General features: G+C 44.1%; 1 protein-coding gene across 8 annotated transcripts in view; it reads right to left on the bottom strand.

Moving 5' to 3' along the window:
- CCDC149 (coiled-coil domain containing 149) overlaps positions 1-26,014 on the bottom strand; it is a 101,446-nt gene that overhangs the window by 14,034 nt on the left and 61,398 nt on the right. For all 8 annotated transcript variants that reach the window (XM_023757730.1, XM_023757738.1, XM_023757734.1 and 5 more), the window contains 6 exons: positions 19,438-19,554; positions 18,453-18,625; positions 17,616-17,688; positions 15,878-15,962; positions 13,087-13,231; positions 5,514-5,590 (listed from right to left, as the gene is read on the bottom strand). In XM_023757730.1, coding sequence (XP_023613498.1) covers positions 5,514-5,590; positions 13,087-13,231; positions 15,878-15,962; positions 17,616-17,688; positions 18,453-18,625; positions 19,438-19,554 — 670 coding nt within the window. The remainder of the gene's footprint in view (positions 1-5,513; positions 5,591-13,086; positions 13,232-15,877; positions 15,963-17,615; positions 17,689-18,452; positions 18,626-19,437; positions 19,555-26,014) is intronic.

Raw genomic sequence — 26,014 nt, 5'->3', positions numbered from 1 at the left:
TGATGAATTAATTCATGTCAAGCACTTAGGCATTTAGTCAGCACTCGGTAAATGCCACCTATTCAAATTATTACTTTAGGAGGCACTTCCATAGCACTGTCATAGACAGTCTGTCTGATTTAATTTGATTTGGTCATTAAGATTGAATAATAACTCTGTCATAAGTCAGGTAGTATCAGGTTTCTCAAATTATCATAGCTAAACTTTCACTTAGAACACACAGTCCCAGACCAGCCACAACCTTTACTCGATTTGCATGAACTCCCTAAGTGGACAGAGAAAGTCTGAGGCAAAGAGAAGGAGGAAAGCGAAACCATTACAATTCTATTCTCAAGGCCAGTTATGGAGTGAGGAGCAGGGAAGTATGGCTTTGAAACATGAGCACCTTGAACACAGAAACAAAAGGTGTGGACAGAAAGCAATGCTGCCACGGCAGTGAAGACAGCCCAATAGGCAGGACTGGATCCCAAACTTTGCTCCGGGAAGCCTTGGGACCCTCTTGGTGGGAACCACTGTGCCAAACCCCAAACCCCAGGGGCCATGTCCCAGCCTATGCTTCAACCTTAGCTGTCTAACTTTGCGCAAGACCCTTTCTAAAGCCGTCATTAGCTGTCTCTGGGGCTCAGGTCAGAGGCTCTAAAGTCCTACTATCTTGGTCAGTTTGAGGTTCAATGGAGCACAGAGTGGGATTTGAGTGAAGACTTCCATTCCTTTGGTGAACCTAGACGCTACCTTGGAGTCCTCAACTATATATATAAAAGTCTAATGTGCAAAGTGTCCCCTCAGGAGTTCAACTGACCTGGAGTTCAATCACTTGCTATGATGTGTGCTGACCACCAGGGGGTGGCACGGAACGAAGGGAGGCCCCAGCTGGCAGCCAGCAGCCGCTCGGGAGCCTACCCATGCACAAATTTCATGCACTGGGCCTCTAGTTTGTTTATAACACTATCTTCCCATGAGGCCCGGTCTTATTAACTTGATTTCCAAGACTGTAGTAGAGAGTTTACACATGTTAGGTGCTTAACAAGTATCTGATAAACGTGTGAATAAATGGCAGGCGCATGCTTGGGAACCCTGATGTTCTGGGAGCAGGGTGCTTGCTGCTACCTCAGGTGGATGGCCTATGTTATTAGAGCCATAGCACTCTGGTTTCTCTGGTATCTGAGGGTCATGCTAGAAGAATAGAAGTCTGATAGGAGCTGACCCTGAAGTTCTCCAGTGGCACAGCTATTCTTCACATATGGAAAAAATCCAGAAATCTTCAGGGCCACAGTCTGGAGAGGTTTCCCAAAGAGAACCATTGGGGTACTGTTAAGTGACTCTCAGAATGAAGTCAACGTAATTAGGTCTCCCTTTGAGCTGCAAAGATACCATCTGGAAATACCTTGAGGGCTTAATGGTTACTATGAACCCATAGCAGATGCCTCAGGATGGACTTTTCTCACCACCGAGGCCACAGTTACTGTTCTCAAGTCAGGGGAAAAACTGCAATTCCTGACCCATCTTTTTCTAGTGGGCAGGCTGGCAGCTCCCCAGCTTTAAGGGGACTCAGTAAAAGACCACTCTGCCTCTGTGTCCCAACCAGCCTTCCAAGTCCCCACTGCCTTGGTGGCCAAAGAATCAAAATTATGGGCCGAATTGGGAGCTGGCTGAGATCCTCAGCCCTTCCTGTCACGAGGAAATGTCTAGGGTGGAATGTCTTGTGGCCCTCTCAAACCACAGGGCATCATCCATTCCACATGGCCCCTCCAAAATGCTGGCACCAGCAACAGTAAACCTCTCCAGGAATCCGAGTAACAAGCATGTAGAGAAGAGAAACAGAAGCCACCAGTCATTCATGTTCAACCAAGGTGGCGACTGGGGGAGAAGATACTTACCTCCCCAGATGCCTGCCTGGGGAGATCATTTCCTAATCTTAAGGCTAAATGCCAAGGTTTGGTCATTCTTGCAAATATTTGAAGGATTCAAAGATCTTTCTTAGGAGAATCCCGGTTCTATAATTTCTAACTCAGTCCAGATTCCATCTATATTGACTAAATTGAGCTCTAATCTGATGGCCTGCTGTTGCAGTTTCCCTTTGGTTTGTAGGACTGGAGGATGAGGAGTGGGCAAGGGACCCACAAACTAGAGTCAAACCACAACTGCTGTAAAAGGTTCCACTGAACTGGTGTTTGGGCTTCTGGAAGCCCCCCTGATTCCTTCTAACACAACATCCCTCATCTCCTTCTCTAAAATTGACCAAGAACTTTCAAAATGCACATTTTCCTCCTTAGGCTGATGCTTAACGTGGAGAAGAGAGAATTAAAATGAAAAGCTCCAAGAGCCAGGCTCCATTCTTGCCATATTTGTTCTGGCTTATCGAGTCTCTTTGAGTATGAACACACACAGGGCATCTCCTTTCCGAGCTCCCCAAGCACCATTCTCCACGCAGAGGCCAGCACAGGGCTGGGAGAATGAGGCTGACAGGGAGGTGATGGGGAGGGCGGGCAGTCATTCCTTCCTGAGAGTTGTGGTCAATATGGCCAACCCACCCTCTGGCTTTCTCACAATAGCCCCATACCTTTTCCACCTCTCAGAGATGGGATAAACAGTGTGGGATATGCTTTGCTATCCAGATGATTTCTCCACAGGCTGTGACATTTGTCAGACTTGTCTACTTCAAGGCAAGATCACACATTTGCCCTAACTCTATCAAAGAGCATTAAGAGCCACATACTGTTGACTGAGAGAGTGGGAAAGGAGGGAGGAGAGAGTCAAAGTAACATCACAGCATGCTCCATGCCCTGCAGTAATTCTGCCTTGTAGCCACCAGTGGTTGGCTCCTTCACTGCTGGCCTTTAGTGTCTCAGAAGAGACTGTTCTGGCTTCTGACTTTCCCTTCTCCAATCCAGCTTGCTTTGTGAACCATTCCTCATCTGATCTACCCTGTGGTCTCCTCTCCGAATTGTAGTTCCTGGGACAGGTGGCACATGAAATGATGAGCTGAACACCTGGGTTCTAACACCAGCCACTGTGGCCTCAGGTATCATCTAACTTCCTGGGTTTCCTTAAGAAACCTTCCTTACCTAAAGTGAGGAGATCAGACTAGCTCAGGAAAGGGTAAATGTTTTCTCTCACATGTCAACTCTGACCAGGAGGTGGCTTCCTGGAAAGCCAGCAGTGGGAGGCTGTTCTGAGGGCCACATGTGAAATCATCAAAGAAGAGCAATGCGATTGATTAGCAATGTCTGCCACTACCATGGGAATGGGTGTGGTGTAATATACACCATGTATTTGCCATCCTTGAACGTTTTGCTCTCCACTGTCCTTCCAGGGCTAGTATTCAATGACACCTCACACACCAACATCTTTATCGTTCAGCACTTAATTATGTGCCATTTCCCTCTTTCCTCTCACTTCTTGATGTACATTCCTCTTGCATCCGTAATGGGACTGTGGGTTCTTGGAGCGGGTGAGGGGCATCTCTGAAATGGCTGGTACAGAACTAAATTCACAAAGTGATGCCCAAAAAGGTATCAACAGGTTGAAGGGCTGATTTCCTGGAGGAAACCCTGATGGTTTCAAGATGATGGTGAATAAGAGAGAGTGAGCAACTCTCTGAAACCATTGAGACTCAGTTCCCTCCATCTGGCTGAAACATTATGATTTGGCTCCCACTTGGGGAAAGAAAGAGGAAGAGGAAGAAGAGGAGAAGGAAGAGGAAGGATGAAAAAGTAGATAAAAGAAGAGGATGACCAGGAGGAGGAGGAAGAGGAGGGGGAAAGAACACACTGCTTCTTGCTCCATAATTGGAGCCGTAAAACAATGAATAGGCACAGGGCCTGGTCTGATTTATGCTGGAAGAGGCCCACCCCTTACTCTCACACGGCTTCGAAAATGATCATAAGGCGCTGCTTCCTGTAACATCCTTCATCACTGTGCCAGGGCAAGCTATTCCACTGGGAAATAGCCACTTTTTTCCTGCCCTCCCACTTTGTATCTATGCAGAGGCCAGCGATGAGAACAAACATGGCCATGGCATAAAATCCATTCAGCCGGGTTCCTCAAAGCTAATTTCACCATTTAATATTTGCTCTGTGCTAATTAAATTCTCCATTTCAATTGACTGTTCTAATCAGGGAAGTGCAAGGATACATAGAGACTGCATTTCTATTTATTTACATGCGGCGCGGATATTTATGCACTAATGATATTAGCCACAAACACAAAAATGTCGAATAGAACATACTCCCAAATCCTACTGAAACGTTGTAGCTCAGGCCTTTAGGCAGCAAAAGGAAGGAAAGAAACAATTGTTATTGCACAATAGCCATTCGAATCTAGACCAAACATCACCAGAAAGAAAATTCTCAGCATTCATTGTTATTCAACTCCCAGCTTTTTACATACGTTGTAGAAATAAAACATTGTGAAATTTCACTAAGTCATTTGGAGAAGGGGTGGGAAATCCAAACTTCAGTACAAGCACAGAAATAGCAATCTGACTGCACAAATAAACGATAAATGTGCCCGACTGTGTTGAAATTCAATGCAATGAAAGAAAGGCCTTCAAAGAAGATAAGGTTTTAACCGCATCAAAAGGTTCTTGTGCAAAATGGATCATTCAAATCCCCAGGATGGCACTCGCCACTAATTAGTTTTGTTAGGTCTTTTGACATCAAGTTCAAGGAATCGCTGCTCAAAATTCCAATTTATGAAACACACTTCCAGGCAACCTAAGGCAGCGATTCAGATTTACATTAACAAACGTGTTGTTGTTCATATCCCCGTGGCAATGTTCATTCCCTGGACGTTATAGGGAAGCGACGGATATGAATCAAGGGTAGAGGAGACTAGCTTGTGTAGAAAGGTTAAGTAACTAAAAATATATGTACAACGTTGCTTCTAGGGGCAGAGGAGGCACGGAAAATGATAAGGACAAGTTTCTGGATGTATAAAGGAAAAGGGGGAATAGCTGACTGGGGTCTATGAAGGGGTTATTTTACCACGACAAGCAGAATAAATATAGCTAATTGATACTGTGTACAACTGTGAAAAAAATCTCCACAGGACATTTTGATCTTCAAGCTACGTTAAAAATGGGATGGGGAAGAGAGGAGAAGGAGGTTGGTAAGTGCATGAGGGTGAGAATATTTGTTTTTTCTTATTTTCACTTTTAGGGTTGATGATTAAATTGAACAAATCTTTATAAGACACCTATGGTGACAAAAATGAAGCAATTTACTATATTCACAAAGTTTACAAAAAACATATAGCCACGTGGAGTGACCGTTTCAGAATTATGTTAGCAAAACTTCATAGTTATGTAGATGAGAACCTGCATATGTATTGTACTTTACTAATTTCCCTCCAAAATGATGGTTTCTAAGTTTAAAGCACTTGTAGATTTCTCAGCAATTATCTTAGAATAAAAGGACATTGGAAAGGTAGACTCTCCTTTGCAAATTATGAGAGCACTTCCTTTTTTTAAAAAAAAGAGAAAAGAAAAACAAGTTTTATGAAGTTCTGCTTACCTGGGAGACTCCACAAACCAGAAACTTCCAGAGTTCTTAATTTTTTCTCCAGTTCAGCCACCCGATTCCCTAGGATTCTGGAAAAGGGGAGAATATTGCAGCAGACAGATTAGCAGGCATCTCATCAGCTTGCAAGCCTGTGAGCAGGTTACTTGGGAAACCCACTAGTACACTAAGAGAAAATGTTTTGAGATTTAAGATACATGCTAAAAATGGGATACACACACACACACACACACACACACACACACGCACACTCTATTGGAAATACATATAAAAATAAAGTGCATAAGTTTTTAAAATACTAAAATGTTGCTATTGAAGTGACTCCTCTCCCAAAAAGGTAGTTCCTCTGAGAAGCTAAAGAATTATTCCACCATTGCCCAAACATCTTACAGAATTTCTATGTAGGAATTGCTCATTGCTAAAATTGACTATGCATTTTGAATACCCTTAGTAGTATCACACCTTGACTCTTTGAAGGTAGATCTGAGTTTTGGAAACAATCAAGTCTAACAAATACCATGCATGAATATACTTGGTAATGTTGCTTTGAGTCAAGAACATAATATTATCTGCCCTCTTAGAACTAACCTATGTTGCACTGATGTCCAGTTCTTGCTTGCTATCCAGCATAATGCCTGGCAGAAGCTCAAAAATGTACTTGATTAAATAAATGCTTTTCTTTTCTCATGGCTTGTAATTATCAAGGGAGAGAATTTAAAAATATAGACATTTCTAAAGAGCTCTCAGTGATTGCAAAAATCACTAGAATAATGATATTGCTTTCCAAGGTGACCACTCTGACTCAATGATATGTGAGTTCTGGAATGAGTATTTGAAAAGACTACACTACTTAATCGGAAGTCAAACTTTGTGTATATGCATGGAAAGACATAAATGTGGGCATATATTTCCCCTCCTTTACACAAAATTAAATATGTTGGGAAATAATTTGATAGTCATCTAAAACTTCAATCACTCCCCATTGGTCTGGAAATTGAAAAAAGTCTTTATTGGAGAATTTTCTTGGCACTGCTGTGCTAAAATGATGCGGAAATATCCCTTAATAGCAAAGTTTCGGTTCTTTTCAACAGGAGAATTCAGAACAGCAGAATTGTTCTCCCAGCTCTTTATATTCCAGAGATAGCTGCACACACCCACATATACACAGAGACATGAATATGTATATATCTGCACATATATATGGCTTTGAATTCATCCTTATTTTATCTGAATCGACTTACAGCATCTTAATTAATATTCCCTCTGAGTTCATGAAAAAGTCTTTGATATTACTATGTGTGGTTTTCTTCATCTGGGTACTTAGAGCTTTTCTTTGCCTCTTTTCCTTAAGTCTTAAATTCTGCATAGTCTTGATCAATTACTTTCAATTTTCACTCCAATTGTTGGGTTTATTCTGCTTTCATGACTCTGACCCTTCAATAAACACTATTCTCCGTAATCTCATTTTCAATATTTTGCTCAGGCCTCTGATCCAAGCTGCCTTTTCACCAGCTGATGGGTTTGAGATGCAATCTCAGCCGTGTTCAAGTTGACGCCCGTTTCTTAACGAGATCAGATCATCTGTATGTGGCTGCCTCTTGGAAACAAACAATAAGGCTTAACTCTTCCCTGGACACCGAGGGAGGCCGTCAGGGCAATGTTGGAAGGCGTGGCGGAGAGACATTTGGCTGTATTCTTTCTGATGTTCCCAGATAATAGCCATGTCTCCCAGAAATGGAGTGAGGTGAACTTGCTGGTGTCCACAACCATCTACATCCTAAGTTTGTCAGGGGTGACTGCTTTTTGGGCCTGGCACTGGCATCTGATGCAGGGCTTCAGGCAGTAAAATGGACCCAGCGGGAGTTGTGGTAGTAGAAACAGTATCAATAGCAATAGCAACTGCAATACTGTTAGCACAAACAGCAAAACTAACCTTTCCCGAGTCCTGGACATGAATTGGGGTCCATGCTGAACACCTACCAGACTTGCATTATCTCATCAGACCTGACAAAAGCCCTGGAGTGCACATTGTTTTTTTAATCCTTCTTTTACACATGTGGACCCTACGGAACAGTGAGGTTAACCAACTTGCCTAAGGATGCAGAGTTCATCTCAAAAACCTGTCTTTTCACAACACTCAGTGCTCTTACCCACCATACTCTACTCCTCCCATTAGAAAACAGAGGCATGGAAGTTAGTTAACTTGACCAACACCATATGCAGGACTCAGCTGGTGATGAGTCTGGATTTGAACCTGTCAACCCATTGTCATTGGCACCAATTCCAAAGCCAAGAGGAACCCCCGATTTGGGGTGCAGTGAAGAAGGAAACTTTATTTAGTGCCAACAGCTCAATGGCAATGTAGCAGGGCTCTGAGGCTGCCCCAGGTCCTGGACCCTCTTCAGCTCTGCAGCTCTGCTCCAATCGTAGAAATGGGATTCTTTAGTCTTCCCTGAAAAGTATGCTTCCTAATCCAGAGCTGATTTATATAGACAGAAGTCCCCGCCCCTGGTCCCTGATTAGTTGGTTGCCATGCAAATGAGGATGCCAAATCAATCCTTAGTTTGATTGGTCCAAAGGCACTGTCCTGATTGGTCAGAATATAGCTGCTCTGATTGGTCAGAATAGAGCTGCTCTAATTGGCTGGGGAAAGCCTCAGTCCCTTGAAATGGGACTCCAGGAACTCCTTTGTAAGGGCTGGCTCAGATGGCAGGAACACAGTGCAAGCAGAAAGACAGTTCAGTGCAGAGGCAGGCATTTTAATGCAGAGGCTTCTCCCCAAAGGGCAGCTTTTGTGGGAGGCCCCTGTGCAAAAATGGCTACTAGACTCCTTTAAAAAAAAATTTGAGCCTAGTTAGCCACCAGCAGCTCTTCTTAGTCCCCCAGGTTCACAAACCTAAGCTTCAGTTTGCCTCCTAAGTGCATACTGTTAACCAATACCCAGTAATGGCAATGGGAAATAAGCTTTCTTGTGTCTGGAGCAAATTCTCATTAAAACTGTTTATATTGAAATATGGATGTAACCACAGCTGACTTGCCAAATATAACCCAAGATGCTTCAAATGACAAAGAGGGACCTCCTGATTGGCTTGACACTGAAAGAATATGGCAGGTGGTCTACTGAATGGCATGTGCAGCCCAGGAAGAGAAAAGGGCTATTTGGGTCTTAACAGCTGGCTGTATTTATAGATGGAGATGGTGGAAGTAAGAGCAGGGTCCAGTCAATTCCGTTTGACCAAATCAACAAACGATCACTGAGGCTGTAGGGGATAATGCAGAGAAGCAGATCCTGTCCTTGTATTTGAGGGATTAAAAGCCTGGTGGGAGACAGACACACAGATGTGTGCAGGCACACGCAGTGCCAGTGGAAAGAGTTAATAACAGTTGATATTTATCAATCACGTGTTCTGTACCAGATATTACCCTAAGCACTACACAATAATTATCTCAATCCCTTGCCACAACCAATGAGGCAGCTCTTACCATCCTAATTTTGTAGATGTGGGAACTGAGATCCAGGGAGGTCAACTAATGTGCCCAGGGTGACACAGCTGTTAAGCGAAGGGGCCTGGAAATACACAAGTCCTTCAGTAGAACTGAGCAGCAGAACTGAAGAGTGAATGAAAGATGAATCCAGAGAGGCTTGTAGGGACCAAGATTTAATTATCTTGTTGCCATATTGACAATGTTAAGACTTATACACCGGGGAGATGTTGAAGGGTATTAAGCATAGAAGTAGCATAATGAGGTTTAGGAAAAGTATTCTTGATGCAGAGTTGAGAAGGGACTGGAAGAAACCAGTTAGAAAGTCATTGTCCAGGTCGGCAACGATGGTGGCCTGAAACAAGTCAATGGGGATGCAGGGAAGCTAAAGGCAACAAGCAGGAGGCAGGTGAGGAGTGTGAGGCATCTACAGTATCTCCATCTGGACATATGGGAGAGAGGAAAGATCTGGGAGTGCAGAGATGAGAGTGTAGCCTGGGGAGTGGATCTGCTCACCAACAGCATGGGAGAATTCAGAAGAACAGGGGACTAGACTACCTCCTGTGTAAGGCAAGAAAGGACCAGAGAAGCACACCTGGAGATGGAGGAGGACAGCTAGGGCAATGTGGGGCCTTGGAAGTCAAGGGAAGAGAGTTCCAGGTGTGAAGGTGTGATGAGTGTTGCCTTATTCTAGAAGTGGTTATACTTCTAAAGGAAAGTTTAGAGGAGGTCACTTGGAAGATGTGCCTGACCCTTGAGAGAGATGTTTCAGTGGAGGCAATGAAATCCAGAATCCAAGTGATAGGCTTGAGACAAAAGACTATGAAAACATTGTGGCTGTGACTATAGAGGACTCTCCAAGTAGTTGAACAGGGGATAGGCGACAGCCAGGGCAGTAGCTCGAGGCTAAACAGGCTGGAGAGAGGATTTTTTATTTTTGTAGGATAGGGGAGATTTTAAACAAAATTTGTAATTAGCTACAGTTTGTTTTAAGATAGGGGAGATTTCTGCATATGTCCACCTAATAGTCTAGGAAAATCCTCAAGATGTCAGGACTCTGGATTTTCAGTAGCAGTTTTTGATAATAACAACATCAGAGGGGATCTCCAAAGACGGAACTAACTCAAGAACTGGCCACCACTGTGCCTCTAGCCTTGCTTTCTGGACAACACAGGGAACAGAAATCCCTGAGTGAGGGTCCTTGAGGAAAGTCGGGACCTGAAGCAGCAGCAAGGGGCTGTGGTTCTCCACAGACCTGGAGATAACCCTGCCCCCCACCTCCACCCAGGTGACCTTCTTTTCAATCTTTGCTCTGAACCATGATAGCTCATGCTGCTACTAAAATACTGAATGTCTAAGCTATTTACCATTGGTCAGGGAAGGGGAAGAGTAGTGAACAGTTTTAGGCACAGCAGGAAGGGGAGCGAAAGGCCAGTGTGTCTTCATAAATTCACCACCACCACCATCCCACCACCCCACACTGGCAAAGTGATGGATTGTTGAGAAGGCCTGGAGAACTAAAGGTGGTGTTCCATGAAACGGTACTTTAACATCTGCCTCTTCTATTAATGCTTTGCCATCTGTTTATAAGACAAGTGAACCTCATCTCTTCTTTAGCAATAATCAGACAACTGCCAACTCTTTGGCAACAAATACCTCAAGCAAAATGCCTAGTAATTGAACGTCCTCTCAAAATGTAAAGTCCTGTTTTTGTCATCAATTCTTTAAGATGGCTCCCATTACACTTTCTCAAGGGGTGGGCGGTAACCGTCAGTCAGTAGGGAAGACACTTCCGGCACAGGGTATCTTTATTCCTACGTACGATGCTCCCCCAAAACAAAGCTATCTTGTTATTTTAGTTACAAAACCCTAAATCATGGGGAATAACAGCAAGAAGACAAAATTCACATTCTATTCTTAGCCCACACTCCATTTGTTGTTTAGTTCTTTTTTACATGCTCCCAAATAAAACATTTATCAAAAGCATGAAACTTAAGACCTTCTTAGTATTAAAAATGGCACATTAGGTACTCTATGTACTGATGTGAAGCAATCTTCAAGATCTATTGTTATGGGCGAAGTGCAGAACAGTGAAAAACCTTAAAAAATATGTATGTTAGCTACTATTTATAAAAAAAAAGAGAGAGCATACCTATACAAATATACATGAGCATTTTTGTATATCTATATAAATATATTCTGCACTTGCATATATATGCATGTTTGGGAAGGATCCCTAAGAAATGAGGAATGTTGGTTTCTTCCAGGAAGGGAAACTGAGTGGCTAAGAGTCAACAGTAGTTTGGAGATTCAGTAAGTCCTAACTTAACGTCCTCAATAGGTTCTTTGACTTTAAGCAAAATGATGTATAAGAAAACCAGTTTTACCATAGGCTGATTGATATAAACAAGAGTTACGTGCCTTTTCAACACAGCAACATGATACCAAAATAACACTGAATGAACCAATGTTATTCAAGGACCTGCTGTATATTGTTGTTTAACCTTTTATTCTTTTTAAAAATATATATTTTTATTGATTTCATGAGAGGAAGGAAAAGGAAGAGACAGAAACATCAATGATGAGAGAGAATCATTGATGGGCTGCCTCCTGCACGCCCCCTACTGGGGATCAAGCCTACAACCTAGGTGTGTGCCCTGACTGAGAATCGAACCGTGACCTCCTGGTTCAATGTTCAACCACTGGGCAACAGTGGCCGGGCTGTTTAACCTTTCACGTGTGAACCACAAAATGGTTCAAAAATATTAAAGTTAAAAATGAAAAGATGCATTAAAGCAAAAGTAAATCTATGAAAATGCAAATGTCAGTCTTTCTGAAAAGAGGTGGCAACCCATTGGGAATCCATAGGGACGCATTAGGAAATCAACCTGTCAGAGAGATGGGGGTGTCAGAACAACAGCAATGTGGAACACTGCAGGGCTCTGCCTGAGAAAAGAGAACTCATGCCTGTTCGAGGAGATTCCCATTCCCTCTCCCTCCCCTTAGAAGTAGCTGCATTTCAGCCTCTGGCTGTTTCATTCATTGGTTAAGATTTCTTTAAAAAGAATCTTTGAAATGACTTCTGTCAATAAATTACCCTTGTCATTTCTTTGAGATTGCCCAGACTCCCTCCACTGCTCTCTGCCTTCTTTTATATATATCTTAATCTCCTGCGCGATCTTCCCTTCCCTTCCATCTCCTCTTTTTCCTGTTTTGTTTCTACAATACTCTCAATCACTTTCCAGGGCCCAACTCCCCCATCTCTCCCCTTCTTGCTGGAAGCCCAGCCCTTCGTTGCTGCTCTCTTCTTCCACCCCTTCATTTGGGCTCTGGGTGTAGGTCTTGTAAGCAGGTCCAGCAGGACCCAGTGCAAAATGAAAACGGAGAGCCCCCTTGCTGAACAATAATTAAGAATTTCAACATGGAGACAGGAGCGGCAGACCCCATGCAAGGCTCCCCTGAGCACCGAGTGCTGACAACCACGGGGCGGGGTTTGCAGTGTTTGTTGCTTTAATTTATTGTTTATTCACCAATTCCCTGAACACTTTCTGTTTTGCTTCTGTCGTCTCTAATGGCTACTTCAACTTGCTTGATTTTGCCCAACACAGTCAGTATGTTTATAATAACCAAATAAGACATTCTGTTTTAATTGTCGCCCTTTTTTGCTATATTTTTGGCTGATCCTGAAGGGTAACGAGAGCTTCCCTTGTAGCCACATCTGCCTTCGAGAGGATGCTTGGCTGTTCCTGTCATTCAAAGCCCCTCAAGGGTAAAATGGCACCCAGGAGGTACCTCCCCTACCTGGCGGACAGGTAGGCTGCATTACCGGGGTGAGTGTACTATCAAAATCACCATTTAATATGCATTGGTCAGGGGGTGGGTCAGGTAAGCATTCAATAAGCAATGGCCAGTATTATTTGCTTGCTTGACCTCAGCAGAAGCATAGTTCCAGTTTAAGGAGTTTCCTTCCAGATTGAAGGGTTCTCACCTACTTCCCTTAAGACATGTGGTCCCACCAGTCACCCTCACCCCACATCTCTCCTGTCCATCCCCCCATCCCTTCACCAAAGGCCCAGCCACCTACTTGTTGGTCTGCCTCTGGTGTTGGATGACCATGTTTTTCTCGTGGATCGTCTCCAAAAGGGCCGTCGCCAGAGATTTCAGATCAGAAATGGACTGCGGAGTCGCCGGCAGACTGCACCCGTGATCCTCCGATAGCAGATCCTGGACTAGGTGGGACAGAACAGTGACAACTCAGACTCAAGTTCATCCGGAACCCTGGAATGCAGACCAATGTCAGCTCTTCCTGGACACTGACAGGGGCCCAGCCTCTAACTGCTGCGCGGTTGCATTGAAGAGTCCACTTCAAGGGTCAAAAGTACCACAGAATGAAATTCAATGTGTGGGTTAAACAGGAAGGCGGAAGTCCTCATGGATTTTTATCAACAACGTTTAAAAGGAGAACAATCTGTTGCACTTGTCCAGTATTTTATAATTTCAAAGATACGTTCCTATTGACTAACTCATTTGAGACTTAAAATGAACAACAATAAAAAATCCACCTGGAAAGCAGCGTTTATCCTCATTTCACGGACAGGAAAGCAAAGTGCAGATGGATTAAAAATACTGGCTGAAGGTCACGCAGCCGCGCTAATGACAATGACTCTAGTCCTGACCGCCTTCCTGTACGTCAGAGTTTCCCAGGGTGTGCGCCTTTAGTAGCAAGATAATGTGGGAGACTATTTAAACTACAAAATACATTCTGTATATGCACATTTTTGGAATGGGTAGATAGACTAAGGGTTTACACAAAAAGTCAATGACCACTTGTACTCCCACCAGACAGAAAAAGGAAAGTATAAATCACTTTATGTTTTTTTGTGTGTGTGTTTTTCACATATTAGCATAGTTTAATTATTTTAGCCAACTGAAAACCAAATACAAAACAAGATTAGCATGATTATTTGTTAAGAGGCTCCATGTTAACTTAATTAATTAAATTAATATGATTTACTAAATTAATATGACTATTGTTGTTTTTTAATCTTCATTGTTTTTTTTAAGTTTCTTTATTGATTAAGGTATTACATTTGTGTTCTTATCCTCCCATTGCCTCCCAAAACCCCCACCCATGCCCTCACCCCCCAGTTGTCTGTGTCTATTGGTTAGGCTTATATGCATGCATACAAATCCTTTGGTTGATCTCTCCCCCTTACCCTCACCCTCTAATCTTCATTGTTGAAAGCATCACATCAGTCCTCCTTTTCCCCTCATTAACCTCTTCCAGCCCGTTCCCATCCTCCCCCTACCCCCAAACCTTCACCACCCCATTGTCTGTGTCCATGGGTTCACTATATGTTTTTGGACACCTTTCCTACATACCTATACATAGCTATACTAATTCATACATTTTTCTTCAAAAATGGGGAAAAAGCTCTGCTCTTTTCACTTAACTTGATGTCTCATCCTGAGTATCTCCTTAAATAAAACGTAAGAGCTGCTTCGTAGTTCATATACAGATCTACAATAAATAAATGTTGTTTCCAATGTTTTTTATTATAACTAATGTAGGAAGAACTTTCTTGAAGCAAAACGTCTGCATAGGTCTCTAGTTACCAGTTTAAGGCATCTCATAATAGGTTGCCCAACGCTTATTAGCAAAGGTTGCCCAGATTTGCTGCTCGGCGGCGGTGTTTGAGTGTGGCTGGCATGCCCCGCGGCAGTGGTAAGACTGGTCTCAGCACTCAAAGACGCTATGCATCAAGAGTATCCAAAGCTAAATGTAGATGGGCTACTCCACATTTCTATAGAGTATTGTAGTTTTCTTTAAAAAAAAAAAAATCTAGTCCTAGCTGGTTTGGCTCAGTGGATAGAGCGTAGGCCTGCAAACTGAAGGATCCCAGGTTCGATTCCGGTCAAGGGCACATGCCCAGGTTGCAGGCTCGGTCCCCAGTAGGGGGCATGCAGGAGGCAGCCAATCAATGATTCTCTCTCATCATTGATGTTTCTATCTCTCTCTCCCTCTCCCTTCCTCTCTGAAATAAAAATATATTTTTTAAAAAAATTTATAAAAAAAAATCTAGGGTGTCCTTTTCTAGTAGAATAAAGAAAAAAGTTGCTTGGGAAAGTGCCTTGGGTGTTAGTTAAGCTGGAGAGTCAGCATTTTTTTTTCCACGCCACCCTCGCTCTGATTAAGACTGCCATCTGATTGTTGCCATCTGCACTGCCAATGACCCGAATGTGGGCCAATCGCGCATGTTCAACCCGAGGCTTACGATTAAAACTGAGTTCCCAGATCGTAAGCGTCAGAAGCAAGCTCTCTGCTATTTGCCCCCCTGGATGGTTCCCGGAAGACCATTATTTTTCATGGGAATTGACAGGGAGGAGAAACAAAATTGCAACCAATACAAGCTTCCTTGAAAAAGGCATATGCTCCATGATAAAATGATTCCAGCAGCTCCGAGACTTCTATTCAAAGAGTCCAGGAAAAAGGGAAATTCGATGAGGCTGCAACATGTACTCGGAGATGCTACGCTGGTGATCAGAGAAGGAAAGAAGAGCACAGGGCCGGGGAAAGGACACAGATGAGGGCCAGTTATTAGGAAAACCTCTAAGGCGGAGGTTCCTAAAGCAGGGCCCCCCAACCAAGCATCAGCCTCACCTGGGGACTTTTCAGAAATGCCAATCCCCAGGGCCCACCCCAGGCCTACTAAATCAGGAACCCAGTAATCTGTGTTCTAAGGAGCCCGCCAGGGAATTCTGATGCAGGTGGAAGTTTCTAAGGGTCAGCTCGGTTCCCCGTCTACAAAACGAGATGTGATTGACAGCTCTAGCATTCTGGGGTCCGAGGGGTTCCCCCTGAGAACAAGCCCTACCTTGCTTTGCAGAGAGGACGCCCGTCAGAGCACTGCTGCTGGATCTGCCCTGGCCTTTTGTGTTCTTCCGTCTCTCGAGAGCATTCTACAGCAGGATTGGGAGAAAAAGAAAAACCTGTCAGAAAAGCCAATCATGGAAAAATACCTCGTTATGTTTAGTCGCATTCTCCCAGTTCAAGAACCCTTGGCAAACCCCCGAGGCTGGCCCACTTGTTCAAGTTCCGAGTCCCTGCCACAAGGTTGGGGTTTCATGGTCCCAGGAAAGAGGTTTTTAAAAGTGGGTGCCTGGCAGAATGACAGCAATTTCCCTCTCCCAAATAGGAAAGGCACTCAATGCATATGTGTTAAATGATCAAATCTCAGCCTCATGTGTGAAGCCACTGGTTATGGAAACCCTTCCGAACAGACAGGAGGTGGAGAACAGGTTCACTTTCATGTACCGAGGCCCAGAATTCGTTGGTGGTATTTGGAAGGATTCCGTGGTTGGACTGGAAAAAGAGCCACGGCCAATCAGTGATACCTGCCGTGGACACAGAAAGGGAAGTGCACAGGTGCCACCTAAATGTCATTCCAAGAAGAGACTCGTACATTGAAATGGATATGTACTGCCCAGCTAGTGTGGATCAGTGGTTGAGCATCAACCTATGAACCAGGAGGTCATGGTTCAATTCCCTGGGTCAGGGCACATGCCCAGGTTGTGGGTTGGATCCCCCGTGGGAGACATGCAGGATGCAGCTGATCAATGATTCTCTCACATCACTGATGTTTCTATCTCTCCCTCTCCCTTCCTCTCTGAAATCAATAAAAATATGTGTAAAAAAAGAACAAGGAACCAAATTATACCTAAATAATTCTGTTAATAAAAAAATTGATATGTACTATACAGCCAGTGCTTGGCACATAGAAGAGCAGAATACATGTTCTTGAATGCATTCATGCATATTTTAAAGTTATATATTAATTATACAACTTTAAAGCTGCATTCTTCTTCAGCTGCATGTGTATATATAGACGGGTATAAACTAACGTGTGGCCCCCACAGAATGGAAAAGAGGAACAGCATGGAGATGTCTGAGAAAAAAGCCCACGTCAAAAGCCAGGAAAATGAGAAGGCTCTCTCCCCCAAGCATCTAGACTGCTGTAAAGCTTCCCCCTCAGCAAGGGAAATCAATCTATTTTCAAAGCAGAGAAACCCAGGAGATTTCTCTAATTATAACACTTACAAGTAACATCTGCAGAAATAGATATTATCAAACTAATGGTGCTGGAATGAGACGAAATAACAGCAGGGAGAACTTAGGCACCCTGTCATTTCAGGGTGACGTGAACACTGTGGTCTGGATTGCGACTTCCTAATCTTTGTTTCTCCGTCGCTCGGAAACCATTTTCTTAGGGACGATGATGAGACCAATAGCATCTGGTGACAGAACAGTTTCTAGAAAAGCCAGGTAAGAAGCCTGAGGTCGTATGGACCGACCGAGGCTGTCAAGGGGCTGTGTCTGGATTCTGGGGTCTCCGTGTGCCCCGTCCTGGTAACAGCAATGAAGGAACTCTCGCAAAAGCTGTTTTGTTGTCTCGGGTTTAATTCTCATCAGTTACCTCGGTGAAAGCTCTTATGGGCCTCTCTCTGGGAGGGCAGGCAGGCACTAAGATATCTTTGGCACATAAAAGACAATGAAATAGGATGGCATTTAGATGTGCAATGGAATCGCCAATGCCATCGCCATGGTTCTGCTACCTTGTATTTGGCAATGTTGGATTTCAAGAGGTTGACCTCTTCATGAAGTTGCTTTAGTCTCTCTTGAAGGTACCTGGAAAAACAAATACAACTAGAAAGTGTTTGGGGGCAACAAAACAAAACAAATACATTCACATAGGAGAGGAGGAAAAAAGCACCTGCCTCAAGAGCCATCTTTTACATACAATGCCTGTCACCACCGAAGGGAGGGGAGAAAAGTGTGTCTGTGCGACCTCTGCTTAAGTGGCTGCGATCAAGGTCAAATATGCCCAAATCACAGAAACCCCGCTTCAGAAGAGCCCCGTGCAGAGATCCCCTAAGGGATAGCCACACGCTTTTCACATAATTCTCATTAAGATGATTCCACTGGGAAGGCAGGCGGGAAGAAGCAACACCAGACATAACATTGAGTTAGACACATACACACACTGAAATTTGCCTCGGGGAAAAGAAGCAGCTCAGGGAATTTCTCAATTTATTTTCTCATTCTTTTCTCTCTCCTTGATAGCAATAACAGGCAGCTTTCACTGGCTCCCTGCCCTCTCGCCCAATTGGGTGGGGGTGGGGGGGCGGGAGAGGAAGGAGCACACGTGGGTGTGCAGGTATGTGGTGCTTCTTTCTGACATTTACTACTAATCTGTGACATTAATATTATTGTGTGTGTGTGTGTGTGTGTGTGTGTGTGTGTGTGGGCGGGGAGGGCAGGGGAGATTGTGATGTTCCTTCCATTGTAAGGCAATTCTCTCAAATGTGAATAGGGCTGCAAATAACTCCTAGCCCGCAGGCCGGTGGTGAGCCAGCATTCTACCTGCTGGCAGGCCCTGCCCGGGCACTTGCCTGTTCTCCATGCACAGGGCGTCCACGTCAATGATGCGGTTCTCATGGCCTCCCAGGATGTGGTTTAGCTCCTGGTTGAGCCTCTCCACCTTGTCCTGGTAGGAAGACCGCTCCTCCTTCACGTCCTGAAGCTCATCCACAGAGGCCTGCAGGTCATGCTCCAGAGACTCAATCTGAAACCAAAGGAAGCGCCCTTCCTCAAGATGTTCTTCAGGCACCCGCTTTATGGCCAGCGATGGAGCTTTCTGTGTGGCTGACTGATTTTTAGAGAGCGCATAAGACGACCCGCACGCTGTAAAACCATAAGAGCCACTCACTGGAATACGATCAAAGCTAAAAGGAAGGGGCCGGCGTCCTGCCAGACACTTCCTCTGTCTAAGGTGGGAGGGGTGCTCCGGCTTGGAGAAACAGAACCGATCCCTTACCAACGGGCAGCGTGCCCTGAAATCAGAGGCTCGGAGAGGCCAAATCCCGACGCTGGGAACAGCAGCCAGTGTCTTACAAACACAGGCTTTTTCAAGCCGCTCTAGGCCCAGAAATCGTGTTCTGCTCTTCAAAACCAATTAGCAAGAGAAGGAAAGCAAGTCTGGGCTCTCTTAGCTGTTCCCTAACTAGGACTCTGTACCCGTTGAGATTTTGCCTAAAAAGCACTGCTCAGCATTTGAGCGGAAACTTGCAAATTAAGGCCAGTTTGTCACGTTTTGTTCTCTCCTTGTCTATCCTGGGTAAGGGGGGGAGTTTCTTATTGTGCTCAGAACAATGGTATCCAAAGTCACAGAGCAGACCTGCTGGAAGCCAGAAACACAGAGGCGACCTGGGGGAGTACCCAGGAAGGAAAAGCACTGGGCTGGCATCCTCCTTCCTCCTCTGACCTGCATCCCAGACACCTCACACCCTCTGGGCAACAGGGACATGGTCCACTCTTCTCTGTGTTGTGTCCAGCTGTGCAAATCCACCTCCTGCTATGAACGGATGTTAGCAATACCTGCTCCTTCGCTCTCTCCAGCTGCTGAACCAGGTCTTCGCGCTCATGGGCTGCAAAGTGCCGCACACCGATTTCTTCATCTCCAAGCCTCTGTTTGGCAATTGTCATCCTCAAGAGCTGCATTTTCCATTAGTAGGAAAGGGAGAAAGAGAGGGAGAGAGTTAAAATGAGTAGATCAAACAAACAAACAAACCAACACAAGCACACCAGGCAGAAAGTTTTGAAAGGTTTTCAAGAAATGCCGGGGGAAAGCAGAAGACAGAAATGTCTTGCCAATATCATAAGTTTTTTGAAATATATTGTATTTTGTCCACGCATGCACATACACATGTATGCATGGTACAAGGCTGTAGAAACACAGGCCTGGGCATTTGAAGGTGGAAGTCCTGTGTAGCACAGCCCTGGTGAGGAAACTAACTCTGGGTTTCTTTTAAACTTAGCAGAAATTTAAAAGAAATGATAGCACATGCTGTGATGAGCATGCTTCCACACTCCCAACAATGAGGCCATATTATCAAGAGCCTTAAAAATGTCCCAACCTAATGATCCAGTAACTTAACTTCTGACAGTCTGGGCTAAGAATAATCCCAGACAGGGACTAGCTTTAGGAAAAAAGAAAAAGTAGATTGCAGTGTTATTTATAGAAAGGGTAAACAAACTAGAACAGCCTCTAACAATAGTGGAATTGTTAGCAAACTATAATGCAATCAATCAAGGGGCTTCTTTGTAGCTGTTTTAAATAAGGGTGATGTGAACTATGTAATCCTACTGACATGTTTAGAATGCCATGTTAAGTGGAGGGGGAAAGCAGATTACTAACTTTCATATGCAGGACTAAAATTATACTGAGATAGACAAATAAAAAAGAAAAATATTACCAAATATATCAAATTACTAACATGTTTAGGTGACGGTGAGACTGTGTATGCTGCTCTTTTCTTTGTTTTATTTTGTTTTTAATTTAAAAAATGTTTTCAGTTACAGTTTACATTCAATATTATTTAGTTTTAGTTTCAGGTGTACAGCATAGTGAGTGGTTAGATATTCAGATACTTCACAAAGTGTTCCCTCCCCACCATATTTCCAATGCCAACCTGGCACCATATACAGTTGTTACAATATTATTTACTATATTCCCTATGCCAGTGATGGCGAACCTTTTGAGCTCGGCGTGTCAGCATTTTGAAAAACCCTAACTTAACTCTGGTGCCGTGTCACATATAGAAATTTTTTGACATTTGCAACCATAGTAAAACAAAGACTTATATTTTTGATATTTATTTTATATATTTAAATACCATTTAACAAAGAAAAATAAACCAAAAACATGAGTTCGCGTGTCACCTCTGACACGCGTGTCATAGGTTCGCCATCACTGCCCTATGCTGTACTTTACATCCTGAGACTGTTTTAACTACAAATCTATACTTCTCATACCCTCACCTTTTTCACCCAGTCCTCTAAGCCCTCTCCCCTTTCAACCATCAGTCTATACTCTGTATTGTTTGTTCACTTATATTGTTCTTTAGATTCCACATATAAGTGAAGTCATAGGCATTTGTCTATCTCTGACTAACCTACTTCATGTAGCATAATACCCTCTAGGTCCATCCATGTTGTCACAAATGGTAAGATTTCATTCTTTTTTTAATGGCTGAGTAATATTCCATTGTATATATGTACCACTGCTTTTTTATTCACTTATATATTGATGGATACTTGGGTTGCTTCCATAGCTTGGCTATTGTAAAATGCATATATTCTTTCAAATCAGTGTTTTGGGTTTCTTTGGATACATTCCCAGAAGTGGAATTACTGGGTTATAAGGCAGTTCCATTTTTTATTTTTTAAGGTAACTAACTCCATACTGTTTTCCACAGTGGCTACACCAGCCTGCATTTCCACCAACAGTACATGAGGGTTCCCTTTTCTCCACATCCTTACTAACACTTGTAGTTTCCTAACTTTTAAAATAACTACGCATGACTTTCATAACATATGTTTGTAAATCCCTAGGGATATAATTCCAGTCCTCAGAAATGCAATTTTCCCAAGGATCCCCACAGAATGCATAGCTTCCCCAGACTGCAGGGCCAACCTTCACAGGCAGCGTCAAACCTCAAGGTAGGGCCACAGTGGGAACTCTGTGAGACCAGGAAGATGCAGTGGTCCCAGAGGATCCCTTATGTTCCCATTAGTGCCAAGCAGGTTGCCATTACAGTGACTTTTAAAAGTTACAGTACTGCTTCCAGATGCTTCTTCTAAAAAGGTTGTAAGCCTGACTCCCCCGCCTCCCTGTAGGGTGTGTGTGGATGGGCTTCATATATGGATGAGATCCTGGGGACAGTTTTTTCCTGTCACACAGATCCCACTCGCCAGCAGTGCCTGCTTGGGACACACTTTTCCTTGTTCCTCCCAATGAATCTTGAGGGATTAGTTGCCAGTAGAGGGAATGGCTTTACTTTCAAGTCTCTGAAGGATTTAGGGGCAGGGGAGAGAAAGTTAAAAAGCAAAGTAGAATATTAAGTAGATTGAAATAATAACAAACTTGGAAAAGAAGTGATGACTGGAGAACAGTGAAGAGCATTTTCAAATGACATCAGCTTGGGCTCCTTATTTAAAAACTACTCAGTTGAACTGGACATATATTTATTGTGCACCTACTATGTGCTAAAGCAGCGGTTCTCAACCTGTGGGTCGCGACCCCTTTGGTGGTCGAACAAACCTTTCACAGAGGTCGCCTAAGACCATCCTGCATATCAGATATTTACATTACGATTCATAACAGTAGCAAAATTACAGTTATGAAGTAGCAACGAAAATAATTTTATGTTTGGGGGTCACCACAACATGAGGAACTGTATTTAAAGGGCCAGAAGGTTGAGAACCACTGTGCTAAAGCATCATTGGAGTTTGGCAGACAATGTTTCAGACAGCAGAACAGCTTAGAGAAGACCTGGCAGAGGCTATACACAGACAGCTGTGCTTGATGGAATCTGATCACAGTCGAGCCACATTAGTCAAGGATTCTGTATTTTCAAATTTGCCCAAATTTATTTGTAACTTCAAAATCAACACCCGTGGCACTTCTAAATCCTGCATGGGCATGGGTGAACAAGTGCAGAGTTGCAAAAAATGTGCGTTGTCTATCAGCCTGGCTCCCAGCTGAGGTTGAAAGAGGCAATGCTCTGCCCTTGCTTAGCTCTCTACACAAGTGTCCTTTCCGGGGTCTATTTAGTGCCGTATTTTTCTGCCTTTTTTTTTCCTGTTTAAAATGGCCCCCATGCATAATGCTGAAGTGCTATCTAATGTTCCTAAGCACAAGAAGGCTGTGATGTGTCTCACAGAGAAAATAACGTGTGTTAGCTAAGCTTCATTCAAGAGTAAATTACGTGCTATTGGTTGTGAGTTCAATGCTGATGAATCAACAATATGCATTAAATAAATGTGACTTTAAACAGAAACAAAACACACATAAATCAAGATTATGTATTGATCCATTGACAAAAATGTTGTGACCAGAGGCTCACAGAAACCTGTCAAGCAATGTTGGCACCAATTCGACGTCAACAGGAATCCCCAATTTGGGGTGTGGTGAAGAAGGAAACTTTATTCAGTGCAAAGAGCTCAACTGTGATACAACCGGGCTGTGAGAAAGTGCTCTCTCTCCCTGAGCCAGAGGGGAGCTGACTTATATAGACAGAAGTCTCCAATCCTGGCCCCAATTGGTCTGTCCTTATGTAAATGAGGACTCCAAATCCTTGAAGTTTGATTGGTTTAAAAGGCACACTCTGATTGGTCAGTGAAGATGCTAATGGAGATACAGCTCCGATTGGACAGGAAATGCCTCAGTTCTATTGGTCAAAACAGGATTCCAGGAACTTCTTTATAAGGGCTGGCTCAGATGGCAGGAACACAGTGGAGGCAAGCAGTTTGGGCAGTTTAATGCAGGCTTCTTGTTAAATAAAGTGTGGCTTGTGTGAGAGTCCCCTATTTACAAATGGCTACTAGGTTCTGCTTTGAAATTTGAGCCCAGTTAGCCACAGGAGCCCTTTTTGGTAGGTATCTTCTTTCTTAGGGTTGACAAACCTAATCCTATATTTTCCCTAGGAGCAATAGCTCACTATGTGTTAGTTTAGCGTTTGCAACAACTGTAGAGAATACAACTGTGGCAAATAATGAGAATCAACTGTATTGGGCCTGGTGGGTATGGGGGGTGGAGTTTATAGCAGCAAAGGTTAATCAACTGAAAGCTGATCTGTGAGAACTCTTTCACGTTACACAGTCGCTTGGCTCAGGACTTGCAGAACCCCAAGTGACTATACAGAAAGAAAAATAGCTAACCAAATAAAAAAAGATTTCTCAAATCAAAGGGCATAGGGACAGGTAGGCTTCTGCCTTTTGTGGTCTGAGGCAGCAGGAGGCCTGTGACATGACTTGGAAAGTGGGGCTCTTTTCTTGATATATGAAAAGCCAGACTGGCGGCCTGAACTTTAAGTAATAAAACACCATGGTGGTTTTCCATTCACAATCCGCTTCACTGAGCACTTAATTTAGAATCACACAATTATGTTTGCTTAATGCCAATTAATTATTAAACATGTTTACTCAGGTCTGACAGCCATATAAGAGAGTCATCGTTTATATACTGGATGCCTGTTAAGCTTCAATAAATATGTTAACAATCATTTGGTGTTTAATGTGCATACCATATCGGCTATTAAACCTCAGGGCTAGACTGGTTGAAACACTTATTTTTAAAGTGAGGCCCAGGTTGGTGATAGCTGGATCATTAGTTGGATTTGACACTCAAGTGCAATCAGCCAAAGGGGCCCACGGAGGCCACGCAGCAGGACTGGCAGGGCCCAGGAAGAGGTCTGCCTTCCCAGCTGACAGCTCAGAGACCCTGGAGTCCCCCTGCCTCGGGGTTCACCTCCTGGCCCCACAGTCCGTGAGCTGTGCCACCTCAAACATGTGCCTTGATGTCTCTGAGCCTTAGCATCCTTCACTGTAAAAATATGACACCAATAGTATAGCTTTTTACTGTTATTAAATACACATTTAACTTAGGGAATTCAAATATATGTGTTTGGCAAAAAAAAGATGGCATGAGGGGGAAGAGGAGTAAGAGAGAGATAGAGAAGAAAGACTGAGAGAGAAATAAAAGTTTTAAAAATTGGGTGACTTTACCCTCCCCAGCTTTCAGTGTCCCCGACGGAGAGGCGGGCAAAATCATACTGTTCATATTTATACAGAATACCACTGTTCAGCTCTACACATGGCCATGTGCCCTGAACTTTACAGAAAATTTAAAGGTCCATCAGGGGAATTTTGACTAGACACAAGTTCCTGCCTCTCACATGTTGACTTCAGAACCTAATCCTACATGAGAGAAGATGGGATTTCTCTGCGATACTTAGCACAGCCCCTGGAACGGAAAAAGTTCTCCATAATGTGAGCTGCTGTTACGACTATCATCAGGATGATGGCCATTGTCACCCTCCACGTAAGTTTCCCCACAAGGCCCCCAGCTGGAGAAAGCAGAGCCCCCACACCAGCCTTATCTGTAGACCGCAGGCGATGATGATTTCCCTTCTTGGAAAAGGCCAGGAAGCAACTGCTCTGGGCGCTTAATTCCCACAAACATAGGGTCAGAGCTGCTCAGCCCTCCTCCCAGCGCCAGCCCTGGACGTGGCTCAGTGCCCTAGGCGTGCGCGCACTGCCATCAGCGGATGCATTCATTTGGTGACTTAGATGGAAATAAACGTTTATGAATGAATTATGGGTGTGAGTCGTCAGCTTATGGATGAGGCGCAGCTGCAGCTGGGATGTGGCTGAAGGGACTTGAAATGAAGGGGCCGAATGGCTCTTCGGTGCCCATCCCCCACCTGCCCATTGAGTCCAACTCCCCACTCAAACTCGGGTCCTCCTCAAGGCCCCTGGCTCGGAATGACCTCCTCCTTCCCTGATCTCTTCTCAGGCTTCATCCCTCGCAGCCTTCACCATTCTCTCTCCCCTCCTGTCACCTGCCTGAATCCATCTCCCCCCCTAGACAGTGACGGGCAGCCAGGGGCAGGAGCAGGTACTCCTCTCCAGGTGCTATCTGCACTCAGATCCTGCTTCTGCTGATCTAGTTACCTTCTCAGGAGACATCAAACCTCACTGGGCCCCAGGGGACTTTTTTTAAAAATGGGAATTATCTTAGTCCATTCCAGCGGCTATAACAGAATATCATAGACTCGGGGGCTAACAAACACAGACACACATTTCACACAGTTCTGGAGGCTGGGACCTCCAACATCAAGGGGCTCCCAACTTAGTGTCTGGTGAGAGCCTGCTTCCTGGTTCATGGGTGGCTGTTTGCTCACGTGGCCGAGGGAGCAAAAGTGCTCACTGGGGTCTCTTTTATGAGCACTAATCCCAGGGGTAAGAGCCCTGCCATCATGATCTAACCTCCCCACCTCCAATGCCATCACACTGGGATTAGGCTTCAACAGATGACTCTCATGGGGGCACATTCAGTCTATACTAAGGCTAAAGCGACCCTGTAGAGAGCGCAGCTATGAATGGCTGCCCA

Source organism: Myotis lucifugus, unplaced genomic scaffold (genome assembly GCF_000147115.1).
Source record: "Myotis lucifugus unplaced genomic scaffold, Myoluc2.0 scaffold_112, whole genome shotgun sequence".
NCBI lineage: Eukaryota > Metazoa > Chordata > Mammalia > Chiroptera > Vespertilionidae > Myotis > Myotis lucifugus.
This window is presented reverse-complemented; position numbering and strand designations above follow the sequence as displayed.